The 24,983-nt window shown below is 36.5% G+C and overlaps 1 protein-coding gene across 2 annotated transcripts in view; it reads left to right on the plus strand.

Moving 5' to 3' along the window:
• LOC109085208 overlaps positions 1-24,183 on the plus strand; it is a 42,408-nt gene extending 18,225 nt beyond the window's left edge. The window contains exons 1-5 of one of the 2 annotated variants that reach the window (XM_042750674.1): positions 10,310-10,513; positions 11,910-12,217; positions 15,518-15,641; positions 20,953-21,027; positions 23,762-24,183. In XM_042750674.1, coding sequence (XP_042606608.1) covers positions 11,940-12,217; positions 15,518-15,641; positions 20,953-21,027; positions 23,762-24,001 — 717 coding nt within the window. In that variant the 5' untranslated portion in view covers positions 10,310-10,513; positions 11,910-11,939 and the 3' untranslated portion in view covers positions 24,002-24,183. Of the gene's footprint in view, positions 1-10,309; positions 10,514-11,909; positions 12,218-15,517; positions 15,642-20,952; positions 21,028-21,218; positions 21,367-23,761 lie in introns of those variants that run through there. The other variant, XM_042750675.1, reaches the window with a different exon arrangement.
• The last annotated feature ends 800 nt before the right edge of the window (positions 24,184-24,983 follow it).

A 24,983-nucleotide genomic window follows, 5' to 3' on the forward strand; every position in this document is an offset into this window, starting at 1 on the left:
ACTTTACCAGGGTCCCTTTCATGACGGTAAGGTTACAGGCGCTCTCTCTCTCTACCCTTACGTTTGCACTCTCTTTCTCTCTTTCCCTCCCATTCTCTCTTCTTCTGCTCCCTCTAACACTCTCCTCATTCCTCATTTTCTCACGAGATCTATAAATTCAGTTCTTTGTCACTTTTTTTGCTTTGTGGGAATTGTTTTAAATAATTAGCATGATTTTGAGTTTGTTTTTCCCATTTTGGGCATTTGAAAAGTATAATCGTAACAACTACTACTACACATTCACACAAAAAGTACTTTTAAGGTCTAATCTACTTTTATTTTATCATTAAAATCAGCTCATTCAGTAATTGTATCAGTTCTCTCCAACATTTAGCCATTGTGCTAACATTTGTGAAAAACCATTCGACTATCAGTATGCCAAAGATGGATTTTCTCACTTTGTGCACTGCAGACGTTACTCAGTAAACAGGAAGGACTTTCTCAATGCCGAATTCGGTCGCAGGTCAGTCTGGAATAACATTCCTGCACGCTGTTATCACCACACAATGCGTCAACTATTATTAGCATCCGTCAACCCTTCCCACACTCGCAGTAATACCGTTTCTCTCACACATAATAAGACAACCGGGGTTTTTAGTTTGTGAGGATGAGTGAATCTTTCGACGCCACCCAGCAAGGCCTTTGTTACTTTCAGCGCCAAGGGGTTGGGTCTGGGGGGGCGCCGTTTAGCAGAAATGCATATTTTGTTGTCTCAACATTATATTGTTAAAGCGAACAGCCTCCCAGCCTGGCCATGATGTCAATTCAGACCAGTTAGAACAGGTTTGGGCAATTATTAACTGGCTCAGTGGCCCACTCTGCACCTCAGCTGCAGTTTTCAAATGAACAAAGCCATGTGCAGTACTAGCTCTACCTGTTTTTGAGCAGGTTATTTTGCTGGCATACCCTTTGTCTGGGACAGTTGGCAGACTGAGTCAGAGCCCTGTTGATTCTAAGTGTAGTTTCTCTGGTTGACTCCCCAGATTATGCCATTACCAATCCATCTTTAAACAAAGGAATTAGTAGCAATGTGTTTTGGTGTGGCATTTGATATATTTCACCATACTGAGATTTTCCCTGCTTATTAAGATAGATTTGGGTAGTCTTCTCCATCTTACGAGGCAGCATTGGATTTCATTATTTTCTCTAATACTGCCTGGTAATGATGATGATGGCTGTCCACGAACATCAGATCCAGATCTTTCTGTGTCAGTGTCCTGGAAATATTAACCTTCTCCACTGGCACTTAGCAGTCATCTTACCGGACAGTGCTGGACTGTGTATCTGTTTTCTAACACTGTCTGGTAACGATGTTTGTTGGGTGACCTCATTGCTTCATGGGTAAGTCCTCATGTTGGTTCACTTAAGTGTATAATGTAATAATGCTAGTCTACTTGCTAACTTACTGTACATGTCCTCGTCTGTGATATGATATGGGAAAGACTCTACCATGCTGTTGTCATGGTAGCAATTCTTATCACTCCTTTGTTTGACAGCAATTGTTTTGTCTTTGAATCCACCGTTGGGATGAGAAAGCCACATCAGAGCATGTGTTTGTTTGACAATTAGGTAAATACTGAATGCATAAGCCATGTTTCCACAGAAACCATAACGTCCTCTCTGCACTTCCTGGTGTAGTGTAGAACTGACGTAGGATATACCTTTATACTTGATGAGAAACCATTTAGAAAACAATGTGGTACGAGTTCGAAAGTTCATAATCGTTAAATGCTGCTTTAGATGAAAGCCTTTAGAAATTAGAAATAAGAAGAGACTCGAGGAGCTTTGTTTCTTTCATGTCCTTGTCCCATTTTGTGTTTCAGACGTCTGAACCCCACCCAGCCTTAGTTAAAGAATACCAGTCGGTTGACTGTTAAACCAGACTTGCTGAAAGTTCCTCGTCCCCTCCCCCTCTTATGTTCAGTGTGGCTTTTGTGATAGCAGGTGAGCCGTGATTGGTCCAGCTCGTTTTACCTGCGTGGCACATCCTGCAACTGACACATGAGCTCAGCATAACCCTCCTGTTAAAAATAGACATAATGACATCCTCAACTCCTCCTCTTCCCATTTTCCCTCTCCGTCTTTTATCCCTGACTATATATTTTCCCACAGAAAACCATCTTGGCAGATGTCCATGTTAAACATGTCATTTTAGCGGCAGAGTATCTTTATGACAGCAGGTCTTTGACGACATTTTTTTTTAGGAACTTTACCTTAGTAGTTTGATTTAACATGTGGATCTGAACAATAATGTCCTTTACTACTTGTAAATTTATTTAGGGAACAGAAAATCCTGTTTTTTCTATATTTATGTTATACCTTAAAGCATGATGTGTGGGCAGAAGCAATGGTCGTAAAGTCATTGAAGCACTGAATGTTTGTTTAAGGTGGGTGAATTGAACCACACCCATATTTGCTTATATGGGGTACTTTTTTTATTCTTTGCTTATGTATGAAATGGACTCATTTGTCACGCACCATACCCCTTTTTTATTGCCTGTATTTACATAACCACGTAATCTAGGTCCCTTTTGAAATCCTATCATGTTAATTTTTTGGCTGTGAACTCAAACCTCAGCAAATGTTTGTTCTGAACAAAATAGTTTTATGGCATAAACCAAACTGAGCACTTTAGCGAATTTTTCAGATGATTTTTATTTGGTGAGTTAACATCATTTCCTCTTTATCAGGTGTGAGGTCACAGAGCCAGGCCTGTTGATGGGCGTCTTACCAGACATGGTTAGATCTAATAATTTGTGTCTAATACTGTCTGGTAATGCCGTCCATTACATGCTAATGTCCTCTCAACCTACCGAATGAAAGAAGAACTTCAGTGTGCTTAATAGAAGAATGTAGAAAATGTCATTTTCCTATCAACATATGCAAATCAAGCTCCTGTCATGCTAACTTTTATCAAGAAAGGTATCGTTAGGATGCAAACGTTGGCTATAACTCCCAACAGTGTTCACATATGTTGTTAATGGGCCATATTTTTATATGTATAGAGAAACTGTGAATCCTTCACTGGAAGATTGATATTTTGCAATTCTCTTCCATGTGTTATGAGTCAAAGTTTCTGCAAAAAACCCGCAAGAAAAGTAATTTGGCCTTGGCAAGAAAGACCTCTGGGGCATGCACTTGTATGTATTTTTTATGTTTTTGCACACTGTATTTTGTTTCAAGGAATTACATCATAATTCTTCTGATATGTACTGTAAAATGAAGCTACTACAATATGCATATTAATACACATAGTCTATTCGGGACCTAAGTAAAAAGCTAGATCAGAAATGGGCATGATAAAAGGATTTTTGTCGCATGCTGATTACCCAACACTACGATCCTCCAGTGTTACCATGGTAACTAAATTCCACATGGAAAAAAGCCTACAGGGTTCACTTTGTGACAGTATGTTGACTAGTTTTCTTTCCAACTAACTGCTGATTTGCAAATATGCTGACTGGAGCAACGAAAGTGAACATAACATCAATTGTAGCGCATTGAAAGATGCAGAAATAACGCAAACGCTTCAGAATTTAATTGAGTGTGTCTGAGACATTTCTTTAGATTGTATCATGGCAGTCAGGCATGTTTTCAGCGGTCAGGTAAGGTGTATGTTAATGGCTGTCAGTAAATCTGGGTCTGGCTCTGCTGCTGGCCTGGTCATTGTGTTCATGTGACTCTCAGTGGGTCGACCGGAATGCCTGGCCTCAGAGCAAAGCAAGATCCAGTTACATGTGAACAGAGCTCCTTTTTAACTACCTCAATTTGCCCTGTTCTGCCAGGACCTCATTGTGTTGAAAGCACACTGCCAATGAGGCCCCTGTCATAGTGAGGTGCAAGGACAGCAGGACAATGATATGTAAAAGAGCTTTTTACCTTTATGTACTCAAACGCAAACTGCTGTGAATGGTCATATGAATGATTCATTTGAAGTTGAAATGTAAAATGACACAATGGCTCAATAAAATTATTATACAAAACCAACACAATGGCCCTTTATTTGACGTTTCTGTTATCTCTGAAATATTAGTCTGTCACAGAGGGTTTTGTCTGCTGCTATAATGCAGCATTTGGCACCCAACTTTAAACTATGACATAGAAGGGCCTTTAAATCTCTTTTGTCATTGGTTGGAGTAGTAGTACAGAAACTAAAAATAACCATACAAAGGATCTTTTGTTCATTCTCTGTATGTACATTTCTAATGTTTAGGTTAAGAAGTCTCTTATGCTCACAAAGACTGCATTTATTTGATCTAATCTATTAATCTGATGGCAAAGCTTTCAGAGTTTTCAGCATCCATTATTTTCAGTTTATGACCATTATGATCATTCAGAAATTATACTAATATGCTGATTTGATGCTTAAGAGACATTTCATATCATCTACAGTCAAAGCAAAAATTCATCAGACACAAGATATAATTTTATTAATTTTTTTTTTACTAGTGGGTGCAGGACACTATAGTTCAATTGAGGATAGCAAAATAAAGTAAACTGTGACATATTTTACCCAAAATTCCTTCATATAGTGTACTACCAGTAAAATTTATAAAAATTTAGGACCAAATATTATTCAGACACTTTGACCTGACCATGATTTGCTTAAGTTTTTTTCTGTAATTGCTAATGTGACCTTTTTACTCCACAGACTGAACACATTTTTAAGCATTGCTACGGGTGGCCCAACAAAGTATTGATAGTTGTGTAAATAATGTCATACTAACAGTTGTCTGAATAATTTTTGGTTGATTGTAATCCATTTACATATCATACTTATCAGTTTAATATTTTTGCAGTTTAATATATTTAATATATCACTGTCATTTTTGGTCAATTGAATGTGTCTGTCCTGAATAAAATATTAATTTCTTTCAAGTGTGTGTTTTTTTTGTGCTGTGAGTATACACATGAACACAAAATATTCTATAAAAACTCATGAATATTACATTGTATTACATCACCAGTAATTACCTGAGATACACCCAGACAGGATCTTAAATGCTGCCAAGTGCTCTATTGACTCATTCAATTAGAAACATTTCTTAGAAGTAGCAAAGGTGTTTGCCAGGTGTTTTCCTATGATCCTAGTTAAAGTTACACCTTCAGAACCATTACTTCTATAGTACACTACATCAGCATTTTAATAGAAACTATTTAACCAGTTATTGGTACTAATTGGATAATCAAGCATTGTGAATCTATTAATATGTGTTTGCAATTAAAATAAAAATTACGTCAATTGTAAAACAACAAAATATTTTTGAGCATTAAACTGAGTTAAATAAGTTCAAATGAAAGCAGCAGAAGAGCTTGCCATCGCGTGACATCACAAGAGAATTCCACATTGCCGGAAACACAGTGGAGAATTCCAGCACTGGTCTGTGCTTGCTCAGATGTAGTCAAACTAGATTCCAACCAACAGAGGGTGAGGTTAACCTAGGATTGCTAATGAAGTAGAACGGGCTGTCAAGAAGAACACGTGTTTAAACGGCTGTGACATTGCTTTAGTGTGGATAAGTAGTAGTCATACTGATAGGGAACTCCCTGATTAGTTTGCAATGGGTTTTTATCACAACTTCTAACCACATATTCTTGATTATTAAGGTCATTCTGTTCTCAGCAATTGCAAACACTTTGGGGGGGGGGGGGTTGTATCTGTTTCTGAATTTTTAAAGGATCTTGTGTTCCTTATCTCATTAATGCTCCTCCTTGTACAAAATATCCACGTCACCCCTCATTTACTTCACTAATACGCCAGTTGATCAAGTTCTGATGACTGAGAATAAGTCATTGTTGGCATAACATGATGACATCACTCTTTCACCAACTGTTAAAGGCATAAAAATGCATTGTTTCTCCTGTCCACTCCTCCACACTCTTCTCTCTTCCACTCTTCATGTCTCAAAACTATGGTGAGTTTCAGAAGCATAAAAAAACTGTAAAAAGTGCACAATGGTTTACTATACAGGTGCATCTCAATAAATTAGAATGTCATGGAAAAGTTCATTTATTTCAGTAATTCAACTCAAATTGTGAAACTTGTGTATTAAATAAATTAAATGCATACAGACTGAAGTAGTTTAAATCTTTGGTTCTTTTAATTGTGATGATTTTGGCTCACATTTAACAAAAACCCACCAATTCAATGTTTGTGTATTTTGTAATTTTTAATAAGACCAATAAAAAAAAATAAAAAAAAGTGAATTGTTGACCTTCTGGAAAGTAAGTTCATTTACTGTACATGTACTCAATACTTGGTAGGGGCTCCTTTTGCTTTAATTACTGCCTCAATTCGGCGTGGCATGGAGGTGATCAGTTTTGTGGCACTGCAGAGGTGAAATGGAAGCCCACGTTTCTTTGACAGTGGCCTTCAGCTCATCTGCATTTTTTGGTCTCTTGTTTCTTATTTTTCTCTTGACAATACCCCATAGATTCTCTCTGGGGTTCAGGTCTAGTGAGTTTGGTGGCCAGTCAAGCACACCAACACCATGGTTATTTAAGCAACCTTTGGTGCTTTTGGCAGTGTGGGCAGGTGCCAAATCCTGCTGGAAAATGAAATCAGCTTCTTCAAAAATGCTGGTCAGTAGAAGGAAGCATGAAGTGCTCCAAAATTTATTGGTGCACGGGTGCAGTGACTTTGGTTTTCAAAAAACACAATGGACCAACACCAGCAGATGACATTGCACCCCAAATTATCACAGACTGTGGAAACTTAACACTGGACTTCAAGCAACTTGGGCTATGAGCTTCTCCACCCTTCCTCCAGACTCTAGGACCTTGGTTTCCAAATGAAATACAAAACTTGCTCTCATCTGAAAATAGGACTTTGGACCACTGGGCAACAGTCCAGTTCTTCTTCTCCCTAGCCCAGGTAATATGCCTCTGATGTTGTCTGTGGTTCAGGGCTGGCTTAACAAGAGGAATACGACAACTGTAGCCAAATTCCTTGACACATCTGTGTGTGGTGGCTCTTGATGCCTTGACCCCATCCTCAGTCCATTCCTTGTGAAGTTTACTCAAATTCTTGAATTGATTTTGCTTGACAATCCTCATAAGGCTGCGGTTCTCTCGGTTGGTTGTGCATCTTTTTTTTTCCACACTTTTCCTTCCACTCAACTTTCTGTTAACATGCTTGGATACAGCACTCTGTGAACAGCCAGCTTATTTGGCAATGAATGTTTGTGGCTTACCCTCCTTGTGAAGGGAGTCAATGATTGTCTTCTTCTGGACAACTGTCAGATCAGCAGTCTTCCCCATGATTGTGTAGCCTAGTGAACCAATCTGAGAGACCATTTTGAAGGCTCAGGAAACCTTTGCAGGTGTTTTGAGTTGGTTAGCTGATTGACATGTCACCATATTCTAATTTGTTTGGAAAGTGAATTGGTGTGTTTTTGTTAAATATGAGCCAAAATCATCACTACTACTTCAGTCTGTGTGCATTGAATTTATTTAATACTCGAGTTTCACCATTTGAGTTGAATTACTGAAATAAATGAACTTTTCCACAACATTCTAATTTATTGAGATGCACCTGTATGTATGTAAACAATTCAGTACTTCCTGGTTGTTGGCAATGATGAGGAATAGGTCAGTTCTCCAAAAACAAATATACAGTCTCTCTTTCTCTCTCTCTCTCTCTCTCTCACACACACACACACACACACATGCACGCAGTACTCATAAGCAGATGGTGAGCCAGGGGAGTTACATGGCTGTAAAACAAACCTGTTTTCTTTGTCCCCCTACACAGCATTCTGTACACAGCGTCTATCAGATTGCAGCCTACTGGCAAGGTGTGGCTGAAACCAGCAATGTACTAACATAACTGCAAGCCATATCTGACAACATGAAGTTATACTGCATTAAGAGCTTGTGGCCTGAAGTAAAAGACAGTCGAAAACATATTCACGGGATACAAAATAAAATATTTTTTTATTTTCTTTATACAATGAAATAGTTTGTATGCGTTTATAAAAATTAGAAAATAAAATTAAAAATAGCATTTTTATTCACTGACCCTCATAATGAGTACTTATTCTGCTAATAATTATAACTATATATTTCTTGAATTGAGTGTAGTCAGTTCTTCCCTCCATGAGTTCTTGATCACACTGGATTAATTCTACCCATTGAGCAAGACCTAGCAGAAACTATTGGGATTGTGTGGAAGTCGGTTTAAGGGGGGGTGGGGGGGTCAAATGTGTGTCAGGAGTGGGATTACAGTTAACTGCCACTGGTGTCTGGGTGTGTCTTCCAGAGTTGGTTGTTATAAAGAGCAGTAATTTTCACACTTTCTGGGAGACACCCTGAAATTTAGGATACGTGCAATATGACTAGCAACTCTAAATATAAAACATTAATAAATCTCAATCTGCATTCACAGGATCTAAATATGCACAACAACATTAACTTCTCTGTCCCTGCTGCAAAATGTGGAAATCAAATTTTAAGCCGGAAATAAACTGAAAGTTTTTAGAATTTTAAAACATAGATTTTAGATTTTGCACTATTTCCAAGTCACTGTAAATTTGTGATGCAGAATTGGGGCGTAACTAGTTACATGTAATAGAATTACATGGTTTAATTAAATAAATTTAACTACAATATGTTACAATTACTGAGAAAAATGTGTAATTAAATAACAGTTACTTAAGAAAATGTTAACGATTCCAAACGGGGTTAAATCTGAATATTTTCACAATATTTTCATACATATGTGATTGATTTCTTTCCATTTTTTTTTGAATTTAATTTATTTGAAATATGTGATTCAGGTGTTTAGGGAGTTTAGGACACAGAATAGGACACATGCTTAACTTGTTTCCTATTGGGGTTTATATGCTTTATGTTTTAAGATTAAAGGGTTACTCCACCCCAAAATTAAAATTTTGTTATTAATCACCGTGTCGTTCCAAACACATAAAAGCTTTGTTTGTCTTCAGAACACAATTAAGATATTTTTGACACAGAAGAGAGTACACTGCTTGCGTCCAGCAGATATTCTCTAAAATGGCCCTACAGTGATGTGGAGAGACACAGAGGAGACGAATTGTTGAATAAAGTTGTTATTTTTGTTTTCTTCATGTACAAAAAGTATTATCGTCACTTCATAACGTTACGATTGAACCACTGACGGCAGATGGAGTATTCTGACGATGCTTTTCATACTTTTCTTGTGTATCATAGCTATTAACCTATATCTTATTATTTAAATCTGTATTTAACCTTAGAATGATCTCAAAGAATAGGTGTTAAAGTCTGAATTTGTGGTGGCTAAATTATTTTAATCTTAATTCAAGTGAAGAAGGATTTTTGAAAGTCTGACAGCAATGAGTGTTGAGTACTGTAAGGTTAAACCTGCCTGCATTAAATGTTTCAAAATGATTAACAGTTGAAAACATTCATTAGAAATTGAGAAAAGTTATCAAATGTAATCAGTTACAATAAGTAATTGGAATAGTTACTCTACTTTTTACATTTTAAATAGTCTAACTTGTAATCTGTAATCTATACATTTCCCAACACTGATGCTGATATGTTTTCAATGCAAAAACTGTATTAAATTAGAGAAAAGCTAAAAAGAGTCATTATGGTAGACATCACTACAGTGTATGCAAATACTTGTTTTTAGGAGGCTCATGCAACACAATATTGTTAACACATGATTAGAATGTAAATACGCCCTATGAAGACCTGCATGTTTAGCATCTATCTTTCTTATATGAGTAATTGCATAGAGACAGGTGTGTTTGGGTTCGATATTTATTGAAGGTTTGTTCTTTGTTTGATGTTTTACCTTTGTGCTTTGCTCATGACAACACAATCCTGAAAAAAAAAACAAAGAGACGAATAAGCCCTTATACAAGCCAAGAAATTAAACCCACCGCCTAAGAATTTTTAATAGGACATCCATCCATTTTGAAATTAAGATATTTGATGTTACAGAACAACATAAGAAAAGAAGAACCAGTAAGGATTGAGTGTGTTTTGTTTTAACCAACAATAGATCTTATTTCCCCATGGCTAATATGTTTTTACACCTAATTGAACACAATAGCTTAAGAGAGATAAAACAAACGGCTTCAGTGCACACAATTCATTGCATTCTCACATTACTGTAATGCCAAAACAGTGATCCGCAGGACAATTAATAATGAATGGTGTTAGGTTGGAAACGCTGGGAATCATTTCCTGGAGTGATTCTTTTGTTCTGAGATTCTAGCCTTCAGTAGCAGCTGTTGCTAAGACCCCTGTTTCCTAGGTAACAAGCAGATGTTTACATTGGCCTGGCTAGTTTAGTGAGCAATGAGTAATCATGCTACAAAAGTCTTTTAAGTAACGTTACATGAACTGAATAAACAAAGATAGACTGCCTGCACAAACACGGCCGGTTTATTGTTCCCAGAGGAGACAGGAATTTTTAAAAAGAGGAATGGAAGAATAAACATATTTTGTGACCTCCAAAATCAGTGTAAGTTTAATACAATTTGTATTTACTAAATTGATAGTTGCTGTTTAGCTAATCTTATTTTTCCTGGTTTACATTTCTAATCATCGCCGTAGCCAGTTAGGTCACCGAGGTCCAGTCCTCTGTAAAATTTTCATGCTCAAAAAATACATTTTCTCTCACTGACTACTTTGCAGTTTAAAAATCCTCATATGAGTGTCTGCATGTATAATTCAGTTTAGACAGTTTGCAATAATTTTAATATTGTATGTGGTTTATAGATGATAGATTCTGGAAGATTTGGGGTGATTTAAATTTCTGTGAGGGGGAGGGGATTTGGGTTGGGGGTGAGCAAACTCCGCCGTGTTGCCAGATCCAGCTATTATTGACATCTTTGGACTTGTCTTTTCTACTTAATTTAATAAAGCAGGATATTGCAGTTTAGGGCTAGCGATATCTTTATCTTATCTTATTTACAAAAGATTTGAACTAATGTCAGTTTATGTTTATTTATTTTTCGGTTTTTATTTTTCAACGTTGCTATATCTGGCATATAAAATGACAGGAATCAAAAAAAAAACAAAAAACTTGGACGGACAGGATATCACATTCGGTAAGGAAAACGCAAAAAAAAAAAAAAAAAAAAAAAAACTATTTTGTATTATCAACTGTATCAAAAACAGTAGCATTTAACACTAGTACACAGATCTGTAGAACAATATGTAAGCCTTCAGAATGGAATGAAAAATGCAAAAACTAGGCATGAAGAAGTCTATGCTATTTCATTCAGTAGGCCTATAGTAGTTAATTTTTCACAAAATCATGCTAAAAACATTCGTAAAAAGCACTGGACAAAGTTAGCATCTATATAACAATGGTTATTAATGAAAACTATAGGCTAACAGTAATATGTATTGTTACATGAATAATAAACAACAGATAAAATTATCCACCCTAACCTATAGTAATGTTCATCTCTCTAAAAGAGAGAAAACATCTTTCACAAACATCTACATGTCTGTCTTGTTTAAAGTGTTAGTGTATATAATGAGTTGTGTTTGTAGGGGTTATTATAGCACAATTCTTAACCCTACCCCAAACCTAACTAATTTTCAAACCCAGGTTACGGCCATGTATCTAATGTGTACTATTTTATGTCTTCAATTATGCATTTTTAAATACTGTTATATAGTATTATTTTGCTAAATTGTCTGCTAGAGCTCAAATAATTTTTTTTTTTTGATACTGTAGTTTCAAGGTTATTTTCTCAAGCAACTCCTCTGTTTTATTCCAGTGACCACAATAAATACCAAGCTGAAATGTAGCCATGCATATCTGATGTTGCTTTTTTTCTGGATCACTGGCTTTACAGAGGTCAGTCGGGCACTGCTGCTGGAAAATCTTTTTTTTTTCTCCGTAGATCTGAGCTGGTTGGAGGGGAGTGACTGTGATGTCATGTGAGCGCAGGGTTGAGCCCCGTCAGCACGGAGAAGAGCCAGGTGCTGGACAGAGACAGGACACACAGCATGTCCGTGGAGACTCACAGCAGACGATGGACGACCAGGGCCAATCAGATGAGGAGGAGAAGGGCAGTCCGCTGAATGCTGGGATCGAGGTCATGGTGCTACAACATGTAAATGAAGCTGAAATGGAGAAGGAGAAGAACAAGGAGACAGAGGAGGAGGCAGGTCACTCACAGAGTAAAACATACAGGTGGAACCCTGCCAGGTGTGTAAGAGTGTTTGTGTTGTACTGTAGATGGGGAGACAATCATGGACTCTGTACAGTAGTTTAATAGTCTGTAGAGATGACAAAATGAGAAATGCAAAGCAATGAATATTAATTCATAAAGGGAAATTAGTTAGTATATGACTGATCTAAACATGGCTGCCCCCATGAGGCAAAAATGAGGTAAAACGGTTTATAATAAGATGCTGATTATATATATATATATACAGTGGTGAGCCATCAGGGCCAGCAGGGCCTTCTCTGCTTGCCCTATAAAAAATAAAATTATGTAAAAAATGTTTTCATTATTGTTTAGGTATCATTTTCATTTGTGTAATGTCCACAAAATGGCCTATGATTAGTTTCGTTGAGGTTGAACTGGAATGTCCTACATTATGTAAAAAATGTTTTCATTATTGTTTAGGTATCATTTTCAGAGCCAGCATTACAGATAGTGCTTCCCTTTTGTTCAAAGACGTCAAATCTGATTTGTAGCAAGTGAGCGTGACAGAATCATCAGCCAATCTTGACGTTCCATGACAGCACGGCCCTCTGGAACCAGCGACGTGCCAAGTGCTTCCCCCAGCCAGGGTTGCCAGGATTTCTCGACAAAACCCATATAAAAACAATTTGAATATATTGTTGTGTAATGTCCACAAAATGGCCTATGATTAGTTTCGTTGAGGTTGAACTGGAATGTCCTACATTAGTATTGGTAGTATTTTTGTATTTTGTGAATTAAATGGTCAGGAAGAGGAGGTCAGAGTAATTAAACACCTTCCTGGATCAGGTGTCTCCCACAACTGCAACTTCAATCTGCCCCAGCCAAGACAAGTAACGACATTCACGATTTTTACAAGAATCATTGCCAATTTTTCAACCTATTTTGACTCAATATAAACCAAGGTTAAGAATTTACCATTAAATTGACCATTTAAAAGAAAACAGTTTGAAATCAATTTTATTCATTTTATATTTTAAATAATTTGTTGCTGTTGATGGCAAAGCTGAATTTGCAGCTGCCATTACCCCAGTCTTCAGTGTCACATTGTTAATATTTTTAATATTTGAAATATTTTTGTATATTCTTTATTTTTTTGTTGTTTATTTTTTTTTTTCAATTTTTAATTTTTTTTTAAGTGTTTATTTTTTTGAAATATTTTTGTGTTTTTAATGTTTTTTAAATAAGCGGATTTTTTTTAAATATGTGGCTTATGTTTTTTAATGTAGAAATCTTTTGTAACAATAAACACAACAGGGTTTTTTTTTTGGTCCTTTTTTAAAATAAATTACCGTTTATTCAGCCAGGCTATGTTAATTTGTTTTTTTGTTTGTTTTTTTTTTTGTTTTGTTTTGTTTTTTTGTAGTAGTAGTAGAGACTTATATTGTTGCAAAAGATTTCTTTTTTTTTTGTTTGCTGGTTTTTCCTTAAATGAAAATGATTTAGCACAAATGAAAGTTTTAGGAATTGTTTTTTAATCATTGTTTTTTAATATTTATGTTGGATGATTTGTGAAGGATCATGTGACACTGGAGTGTTGAATATTGAGTTTTGAAAATTCAGTAATAAGTTCTATTTTAAAGTATATTAAATATAAATTATATATATATAGATTCCTAACTTTGGAAATAAACACAGTACTGCATCTAATGAAGGCAAAATTGATGAAGTCTTCAGGAATATGCAATGATAAATCCAGCATGTGGATCTACAAGGCCATAGGCCTTAACCAAGACCGTGATATTTTTCTACTGCGGACACCAGAAGACATAACCACATTCAGAGAACTACTGCAGAACACAATAGAGCAGCAGTCCAACAGGAAGTCACCTTTCAATTTGCCAAAAGCTCAGATTGTTCAACAGTGAGTAAAGCTGACAATTTCAAAAGGTCACATGCTCCAATTATATATAATCATGCTGTGAATCATGCCTTCAGTGTCCTATAATCCTGCTAAATCCATGGCCAAGGCCACAGGCATCAATCAAAAAGAGCTTGATGTCTATATTCTAAACTTTTCATTCAGAAATCAGTCAGCATTACAAAATACTGTAGCTATGCCTCAGAGTATGATAGTAGGAGTTTACAGGTATGTAGTGATATGGTGTTAGGGAGTTTTGATGGTTTGTGTTATTTTCTGTCATGGTAGAAATACAAAGATTTATCTTTTCATTTTGAGGATGTTGGAACAGCTTGGCAAGCAATACACTGAAATCAGCAGTATTAAAGAGTACACAAAATTAAGAAATACACTGAAATCAGCAGTATTAAAGAGTACACAAAATTAACACAGCAAGTAGTAAAATAATAATAATAATAATAAAATAATAATTATTATTTTAATATAAAATACTAGTTAAATTAATAATGATTATTTTTATTATATATTAAATTAATATATTAATAAATAATAATATTTTCAATATTATTTTTTTTTTTTTTTTTTTTGATTTATTTTTATGTTTTATTTATTTTTATATTTTTTTTTAATTTAAAATTTTTCATTTTTTTTATGTTAATGATTTTTTTTCTGTGCTCTTTTATTTACCCTTTGCTACTAAAAGGCTGGAAATTTGATGTGCGTCATATTTTCTAATTGCTTCCACCTTGCCATACATGGTGTTTTTTCGTCATGGTTACATCCGATTGACATGTAACCTTTATGACCCAAACTCAGACAATATCACATCCCACCTGACCAATCAAGTAAGATAATGTATTAAAAACTTAATTAATAAAGAGGTATGTGTATATACACACACACACACACACACACACACACACACACACACACACACACATATATATACCAAACACACACACAGACAGACAGACAGACAGACAGTCTCTGGGTCCTTTTGCAGTGAGTTTAATAACTATTTTAATTATTTACATAATTTTAATAGGTTTATGTGATAGGTTAAAATCAATAGTAATTAACTGATAATCTCTGTTAATCTGATTTAGTAAGGCTGTCTACATGTATCTTTTAAAGTAATAACTGCATGTAGATTTATTCACATTGCTTGAAAGGATGCAGCTGTACTGTTGTCATGGTAACAATGGTTTTGGGAGTATATGAAATATTAAGAGGGAAGCTCATCAAATATATTGAGAAAGATGAAACTGAATAGGAAAATAAAAATGTGCTAAATGAAGGGCAGCATTTTATCTTGGAGCTCAAAACATAATAAAAATTTTTGACAGGCAAATATCAACTCTAAAACAGATGAACGACATTTCATTTGAGCTGTCAATAATTAAACTGCATCCTAACCAAATGTTTTGTCATTCTGCAGAAAAGTATGCAACATATCATCATCCAGTGCTTTCAAGCTGTCAAAGCCACGCTGGAGGCTGGACTGCAAACTTGGTTACTTTGACCTAATTGGTTGTGACTTCTTGATTGAGGAGGATTTCAAGGTGAGACACAAAAAAATGGTTTATAAGAGCGAAATATGTGTGTATTTGAAGCCTGAAAGGCTTACAGAGTCAGACACAGCAGATTAGTTTTAGAATTATCCTCTGAATGCGGTAAGACGCATTACAAAAGGAAGTCTTTATTTATCTCTTCTGTAATCTCCTTTGTTTCTTCAAGACAGTTATGATATAGTTTTCTAATGCTGGCACGATTCTCTGCAAACATGATGTTCAGGGGCCGGTTGTCCCCTATGGAGCATCCTAAATTCAATCCCTGCCAAGCAGTTTCCAGGCAACCTGTGTACTGTCAGCGTAAACATGCCGTCCCCAGGCCAGGAACATTCTGGTCTCCAGGTTACCGGATCATTATGGATTCACATATAGCAACCAACAACATTTACATTGTACAGCATTAACTCGATAATACTTGACACATCAAACTATAAAAGTACCTTACGAGTCTTGCATTAGAAATATTCAATACTTGACATCCTTCTTCACTGAAATGTGTACATGTGATTCACACTCAATGTCAGTGTGTAAACTTGTCATGTGTTTACACTGTCATCTCCACAGCGATAACTAAAATGAGTATGATAAACATATTTGTAGTTTAGGCAAAATATATGTGATTACTGTAAAATAATAGAGCTATTTGAATAGGGTAAGACTGCCATCTACTGGCGAAAGTCTGCTGAAAGTTTTTTGTTGCTGTACTTATAAAGGAACTGGTGTCTAGACATATGTAAACAAAGATCATATAGTAATTTTTGGTTTCTCTTTTTTATGAATTAGGTTAGTGCATGGCTATTTAGATTATTCACAGTAATTCTATTGTTTTGTGCTTCCTCATTGTTTTGGGTGCATGCTGATATTGTTGTCAGTCACTGAGAATCGTTTGATAGTTACTCTGAACATTATTCGTGGTTCAAATGTGTGTTGATGGCTGTTTAGTAGTATGACAGCTATGATATACCATACTTCATCACATACTGTATTTCAGTTTATAAATTATTTATAAAATGAAAAGCATTATAAACATTTTAAATGCATTTTATATATATATATAAGGCTGTATTTATTTGATCAAAATTACAGAAAACACACAGTAATATTGTGAAATATTATTGCAATTTCTAATGTTGTTTTCCTATTTTAATATACTTTCAAATATAATTTATTTCTGTGACGCAGCATTGAATTTTCATCAGCCATTACTCCAGTCTTCAGTGTCACATGATCCTTTACTTTAGAAATCATTCTAATATGCTGATTTATTATCAGTGTTGAAACTGTTGTGCTGCTTAATATTGTTTGGAGCCTGTGATGCTTTTATCTTTGATTAATAAATATTTAAAAAGAACAGCATTTATTCAAAACACATCCTTGCTGAATAAAAATTATTAATTTCCATTTTGTAGTTGTCTGTCGTCCCCCAGGACCACTAGGTAACTTTTTGGATGAATTAGATGTGCTGCTCTCAACCTTTCCTGAGGATGGTACTCCCCTAGTTATGCTTGGAGACTTCAACATCCACCTAGATAAACCTCTATCTGCCGAGTGTCAACTACTGCTACTCACAAATCAGGCAACCAACTGGACCTTATTTACACACGACACTTCTCCACTGATCATGTACTGGTTACTCCACTGCACACCTCGGATCACTTCTTCCTCACTCTTAACCTCAGGATGGTCCCTGACACATCACTTACCCCTCCACATGTCATCTTTCAACGTAAGCTACCCTCACTCTCACCTTCCCAGCTATCTGCTATGGTTTCATCTTCGCTTCCTTCCCCTAAACTGTTAGCATCTTTTGATACTAACAGTGCTACTGATACTTTCTGCTCCACTCTTACATCTTGTTTAAACAATGTTTGCCCCTTGTCTTCCAGGCCAGCCTGTACCACCCCTTCTGCCCCTTGGTTATCTGCTGAAAGGGTGTGGCGCAAATCCAAAAATACTACTGACCTCAATGTGTATCAGTCACTCCTCACTTCCTTCTCTGCTAATGTCTCCACTGCTAAAAGGACATGATACTACCATAACAAAATTAACAATTCGTCTAACTCTCGCATGCTTTTTAAAACATTTTCCTCACTCCTTTGTCCTCCTCCTCCTCCCCCTCCTGCTTCATCTCTAATAGCTGACAACTTTGCCACATTTTTCATTAATTAAATTAAAAACATCAGTGCACAATTTTTTTCATACCACAATCCGTCAAGGACATCTCACCAGCAAACATATACTCATTCACATCCTTCTCTTCACTCTCTGAGGCAGAAGTCTCCAAACTCATCCTTTCTAATCATCCTACTACTTGTCCGCTTGATCCTATTCCATCTCATCTCCTTCAAGCCATTTCTCCTGCAGTTGTACCTGCACTCACTCACATAATTAACATATCCCTCCACACTGCTGGTTTTTTTCTGAACATTTAGACAGGCTCATATGGGTCGAATGTTTAATAATTGCACCCTCAACCCAATTCTTTTAGAGAACTACAGACCAGTTTCCCTTCTTCCTTTCACTGCAAAAACACTTGAACGAGCTGTGTTCAACCAAGTCTCTGCCTTTCTCACACAGAAAAACCTCCTTGACAGCAACCAATCCGGCTTCAGAAGTGGACATTCAACTGAGACTGCCTTGCTCTCAGTTGTTGAAGCCCTAAGACTTGCTTGATCTGTCCGCTGCTTTTGACAATGTTAACCACCAGTTCCTCCTGTCAACCCTACTGGCAAAGGGCATCTCAGGAACCGCACTCCAGTGGTTTGAGTCTTACCTATCAGATAGGTCCTTCAAGGTATCTTGGAGAGGTGAGGTGTCCTCACAACATCTAACTACTGGGGTGCCTCAGGGCTCAGTTTTTGGACCACTTCTCTTCTCTGTCTACATGGCATCATTAGGTTCTGTCATTCAGAAGCATGGCTTTTCATACCATTGCTATGCTGATGACACTCAACTCTACCTCTCATTCCATCCTGATGATTCGACGGTAGCTGCTCGCATCTCAGCTTGTCTAACAGACATTTCTTGCTGGATGAAGGACCATCACCTTCAACTAAACCTTGCCAAGACAGAACTGCTTGTGGTTCCAGCAAACCCATCGTTTCATCACAATTTCACCATCCAGTTAGGGACATCAACCATAACTCCTTCAAAAACAGCCAGAAATCTTGGAGTTATGATTGATGATCAGCTATTTTTCTCAGACCACAATGCTAAAACTGTCCGGTCCTGCAGATTTGCTTTATTCAATATCAAGAAGATCAGGCCCTTTCTTTCAGTACATGCTGCACAACTCCTTGTTCAAGCTCTTGTTCTGTCCAGACTGGACTATTTCAATGCTCTCTTGGCAGGTCTTCCAGCCAGTTCTATCAAACCTTTACAATTAATCCAGAACGTGGCAGCAAGATTAATTTTTAATGAGCCGAAAAGAATACACGTCACACCTCTGTTTATCAATTTGCACTGGCTACCAATAGCTGCTCACGTAAAATTCAAGGCATTAATGTTTGCCAACAAAACCACCACTGGCTCTCCACCCCTTTACCTAAATTCATTACTTCAGACTTATGTGCCCTCTAGAAGCTTGCATTCTGCAAGTAAACGTTGCTTGATTGTGCAATCCAAAAGAAGCACAAAGTCACTTTTACAGACTTTTAAATTAAATGTTCCCTCCTGGTGGAATGACCTTCCCAACGCAATCCGAGCAGCTGAGTCCTTAGCCATCTTCAAGAATCGGCTTAAAACACATCTCTTCCATCTTTATTTGACCCTCTAACTTTAGCACTCACTATTCTAATTCTATTCTTTAAAAAAAAAAAAATCTAACTAGCTTTCTAATCTTTTTGTATTCTATCTGTTTTCTTTCTTTTCATTTATTATACAATTAACAAAAGCAAAAAAAGACCTCTAACACTAAGCTTGTTCTATTCTTTTTCTATTCTATCTGTTTTCTTTTTATTTATTATATTATTTAAAAGCCCTTGCTACGTGTACTGCGTTTAAGCTAACAGCACTTATATATCATTGCTCTTTTGTTGATTTTAATTGCTTCCATTGTCTTCATTTGTAAGTCGCTTTGGATAAAAGCATCTGCTAAATGACTAAATGTAAATGTAATTAATTTCTTTAAAAAAATGATTTTTTTTTTCAAACTTTTGAAAAGTAATATATATTGTAACACAAAATTTATATTTATTTTTTTATTTATCAAATAATCCTGAAAAAAAAAAAGTATCACAGGTCCAAAAAGTATTAAGCAGCTCAACTGTTTCCAACATTGATTATAAATCACCATATTAGAATGAGAATTAGAATTAGAAACTTCTTTTAAAAACAAAAACTAAAGAATTCCAATCTTTGGAATAACAGTGTGTGGTACTATTGGTACTAAGGGGCCCAAAATGTGCCAAGAAAATATCCCCCACACCATTACACCACCACCACCAGCCTGAACCGCTGAGACGCGGCAGGATGGATCCATGCTTTCATGTTCTTTATGCCAAATTCTGACCCTACCATCTGAATGTCGCAGCAGAAATTGAGACTCATCAGACCAGGCAACGTTTTTCCAATCTTCTATTGTCCAGTTTTGGTGAGCCTGTACGAATTGTAGCCTCCGTTTCCTGTTCTTAGCTGACAGGAACAGCACCCGGTGTGGTCTTCTGCTGCTGTATCCCATCTGCTTCAGGGTTTGACATGTTGAGCATTCAGAGATGGTATTCTGCATACCTTGGTTGTAATGAGTGGTTATTTGTTGCCTTACTGTTGCATTTCTATCATCTCTAACCAGTCTACCCATTCTCCTCTGACCTCTGACATCAACATTTTTGTCCACACAACTGCCGCTCACTGGATATTTTCTCTTTTTTAGACCATTCTCTGTAAATCCTAGAGATGGTTGCGTGTGAAAATCCCAGTAGATCAGCAGTTTTTGAAATACTCAGACCAACAACCATTTCATGTTTAAAGTCACTTAAATCCCCTTTCTTCCCCATTCTGATGCTCGGTTTGAACTTCAGCAAGTCGTCTTCACCACATCTAGATGCCTAAATGCCTAGCATTCTGCCATGTGATTGACTGATTAGCAATTTGTGTTACCAAGCAATTGAATAGGTGTACCTAATAAAGTGGCTGGTGCCACACACACACACACACACACACACACATATATATATGTAGACATTATTAACCACTTAACTACGTAATGATTTCACTACAGAAATCTGGTCACTTTAACAAAAGGCCCATTTTATCTTCATAGCCTGGGAAGTCACTTAAATTGTGATCTGCTTGTTTTGCGCAGGTCTGGTTGCTCAAGATGAATTGTTACCCTGCCCTGCATGCTAACTGTGAAGTACTGAAAGATGTGATACACTTGGTGAGTTATTTGTTTAATAAAATAACCACATATAGATTAATTATGTACAAACAAACGTGTTTTAAATGTGATTCTAAATGAGATGAAACCTTGTAGTTTGTCTGAATAATGCATGTGTGTGAAAGCTGTGAAAATTTTTCAGCACTTGACAAAATGAGGTGTGACAACAATGTGACACCCTTTCATTTCAGACCCTACTTTGGAAATTTTAATAAGTCTTGCTGTGGACTGAAACTGTTGCCGCTAAACGGTCAAAGTCAAAGAGATTTTCTATTGCTGTATAGTGGTCAGTCTGTGGTGATAACCAAACAGAGACACAAAACCACCGGGCCTTTCTCAACCCTTCACCAAAAGAGCAGCTCCACCCACATTAACACCAACAAAACTGTAGCCAATGCAACACTAACAGGGAAATCAACCAATAGAGCTAACAAGAATTCTGAAACTCAAGTTAAATTTCAGGTCCCTTCCACCGCCATCCTCTCTTCCTCTGCTTTGTCCAGTACCATCCCACTTCAGCAGACTGTGGAGTTACCATTGAAAGAACCTTCACTTAGATCCCAGAAGCATCTGATACCCAAAGCTCAAGAAGCACCAGCCTCGACCACACCAGTCAAAACCCCTGCATTCTCTTGTTGAGCTTCAGCTTAGCAAGTGCACCTGGCAACATCCTGCAGCGATATCTAACCTCAACGTGCCTCCACAACCGGTAAGAAGTGCTATCGGGTCATTGTCTGCACCAGCCCTGAGCAAAGGCTCAAACTCTACACAAAGACTTGGAGCTCAAGGCCGCCAGACAGACAAAATGGAGCACATGAGCTGCAACCTAAAAACATCCAAGATTCATTTGGCTGAACCATACTCCTTCCACACTGTGGCCACAGAAATGAAAGAGAACAAAGAAAAGGAACAGGAAGATGATGGATGATTGATGACAAACATAGTCCAATTGTTATTATAAGTGCTTTTGCTCAGAATGATGTGAATTTGGTTCTGCTTATGACTAATGTTGTTCCTCATCAACAGAAGCATCATGTCTATTCAAATGGATGCCCCTTCAAAGTTTTAATTTTTTTTTAACATGTTATTTGTTTATTTATTTTTTAGGTTTAACGTGACTTTCAAAAAAATGTTTATTTTATGTTTATTAGTAAAAAAAAAATATTATTATTATTATTATTATTTGCATGTCACCCACTTGCATATCTAAATAATGTCCAATTGATTCACAGCTTTCTCAACTATTGTGTCCTCATGTTGATCAAAACTTTACCAAACGAGTTTTGCTTTGTTTCTCACAAAGGCTGCTTTTTTTTTTATTGCTTTTACATAATTTGATTAGCAATAATTAGTAATTATTAATTTGTTTTATAGTGTTTAATTAAATGTCAGTAGTATTGTGTGTATTAGTGTTTATTTGTATTCATACCCTTTAATTTTTTTCACGTATTATGTTGCTAGCTCATGTTAAACTGCATTAAATTGCTTTTTTCCACATCAATCTACACTACATACACCATAATGACAAAGCAAAAACAGAAATGTTACAAGTTCATAAATTTATTAAAAATAAAAAATTGAAAAAAAAGGTGCATTTCTGCCATATGTGCATAAACTGACAGTCACCACTGATAAGCTACTACTAAATATTGTAGAAACTTAATTTTCTGTAAAGTTGCTTTTCAGCGATTTGTATCGTAAAAAGGGCTATACAAATAAACTTGAATTGAATTGAATTGCAAAATATTCATATCCTTAACTCAGTAGTTATCTGAAGCATTGTAGTATCTTGATTTCCTTTTTAGATTTTATGTATGATGCTTTGAGCTTTGGAATTCAGCATTTGGCAGTTATTTTTCTTTTTTCTTCTTAACTTTTCAAGTTTTGTGATGTTTGATGTTGGATGGTGGAAGTTTTAAGTTTTCTCCAGAAACCTGAAACTCCCAGGCTGTGGGGACATTCACAGAGTTGTGTATAAGCCGCTCATGCTGTCTGCCTAGGGTCATTGTCCTGTTTGAAGGTGAACCTTCTGCCCAGTCTGAGGTTCTGAATGCTCTGGGCTGGGTTCCGCTCATGTTTTGTTGCTTTGGTCATTTTCTTCTACTCTGGAGAGTCCCACAGTCCCTGCCGCTGAAAAACAGACCCACAGCATGAGGCACTACCAGCACACTTTACTTTTGGGATGGTAGGCTACTCTGCAGGTGAGGAGCAGTGCCTGGTTTGCTTCAAACATGATGGTCAGAACTGAGGTTCATCAGACCAGAGAATCTTGTTTCTCACAGTCCAGGGATCCTTTAGGTGCATTTTTGCAAATGCCAAGTGTGTTTTCATGTATCTTCACTGAGGAGAGCATTGAGTCTTGCCACACGGCCATAAAGCCCAGATCGGTGGAGTGTTGCAGTGATGTTTGTCCTTCTGTAGATTTCTCCTATCTCCACATATGATCATGGAGCTCAACTAGAGTGACCATCAGCTTCTTGGTCACCACACTAACCAAAGTCCTTCTCCATCAATTGCTCAGTTTGGCTTGGAGGCCAGCTCTAGGAAGAGTCTTGGTTGTTTCAAAATTCTTCCATTAAGGATAATGGAGACTGCATGCTTTGTTAATGATTTGATTATTTTTTAAGTTTCCATAATATTTAGATTGGTGTTGATTCATTTTTGATATTTTGTATGGCATTTAATTTCATTTGTGTTATGGTAATTGAGGTCTGATATTTTGATGCTCATACAGAACGAGACCCAGACGCACATGGTCATGGCATTAAGGTTTACGGTTCGCAAGGAATTAAAAGGATTTAGCTCCTGGGTTAAATGGAGAACAAGGTATTTCGACTTCTTGTTTCGACCTGTTATGTATTTATTATCTTATGTTGTTGGTGTTATTTCAATCTTTTTTTTATTTGTAGTAAGCTTATTTGTTTATTTTGTATTATGTTTGGGTGTGCTTAACGCTGCAGTGTGTAAATTTTAGCGGCATCTAGCGGTGAGGTTGCAAATTGCAACCAACGGCTCAGTCACCTGCTCATCCCTCCCTTTAGAGAAGCTACGGTGGCCGACACAGAGAGCAATGAGATTTCTTTACAAAGGTAAATCAAGGAACTATATTTATTTAATTATTCAATAAATGTATGTTATTGTGAACGTTAATGTACTTGTTCATCATTGTGTCAGTGTTTTATTCGCAAGAACAACAAAGTGACGAAACGCGCTCTGTAGAGCAGTTTGTCTGTTTAGGGCTACTGTAGAAACATGGTGGCGACTTCCATGTAAGGGGACCCGTGGTGTATGTAGATAGAAATTGTTCAATCTAAGGTAAAAAAAACATAACGGTTCACTAAGAAAGGTCTTTATACACCTCTGAAAACATAGTTATGTATATTATATTGCATTTCTGTAAATAGATCATTGTAAATATTACACATTTTACCTTCAAGTAACATGTTTACTCATTTGTATTTGGTTTCAATGTGTTTGTTTTAAAGTTTATTTGCTTGGTGTTTTGTTTTCTTTTTGTTCAAGCTCTTACGGTTGATTCTCACTGAGTTACTGTAATGTGCTACTTTTTATGGCATTCAGTGGTGATCTTATGTGATGAACATGCAAATAAAGTGTTGGAATTACCAGCTGGAGAGTCTATCCTTTTATTAAGCCAGAGAGCTACCTGCTTTCGTGAACCTTCAGTGCAGCAGAATTTTTCTGAACTCTTCCCCATATGCGTGGCTTGATGCAATCCTGTAAATCTTTTTTTACTTCAGGGCTTGATTTTTGCTCTGATATGCTCTTTCAGCTGTTAGACCTTTTATTAAGACGTGTGCCTTTCCAGATCATACGCATTCAAGATTTTGTCATGTAAGATTTTGACTCTACTAATACTAAAGCATACAAATACCATAATATGTTTGCAGATATTTAAGAAACATGCTCAGTTAACATACTTGTTTATCTGGAAAACA

The sequence above is a fragment of the Cyprinus carpio genome, chromosome B23, assembly GCF_018340385.1.
Source record: "Cyprinus carpio isolate SPL01 chromosome B23, ASM1834038v1, whole genome shotgun sequence".
Classification (NCBI taxonomy): domain Eukaryota; kingdom Metazoa; phylum Chordata; class Actinopteri; order Cypriniformes; family Cyprinidae; genus Cyprinus; species Cyprinus carpio.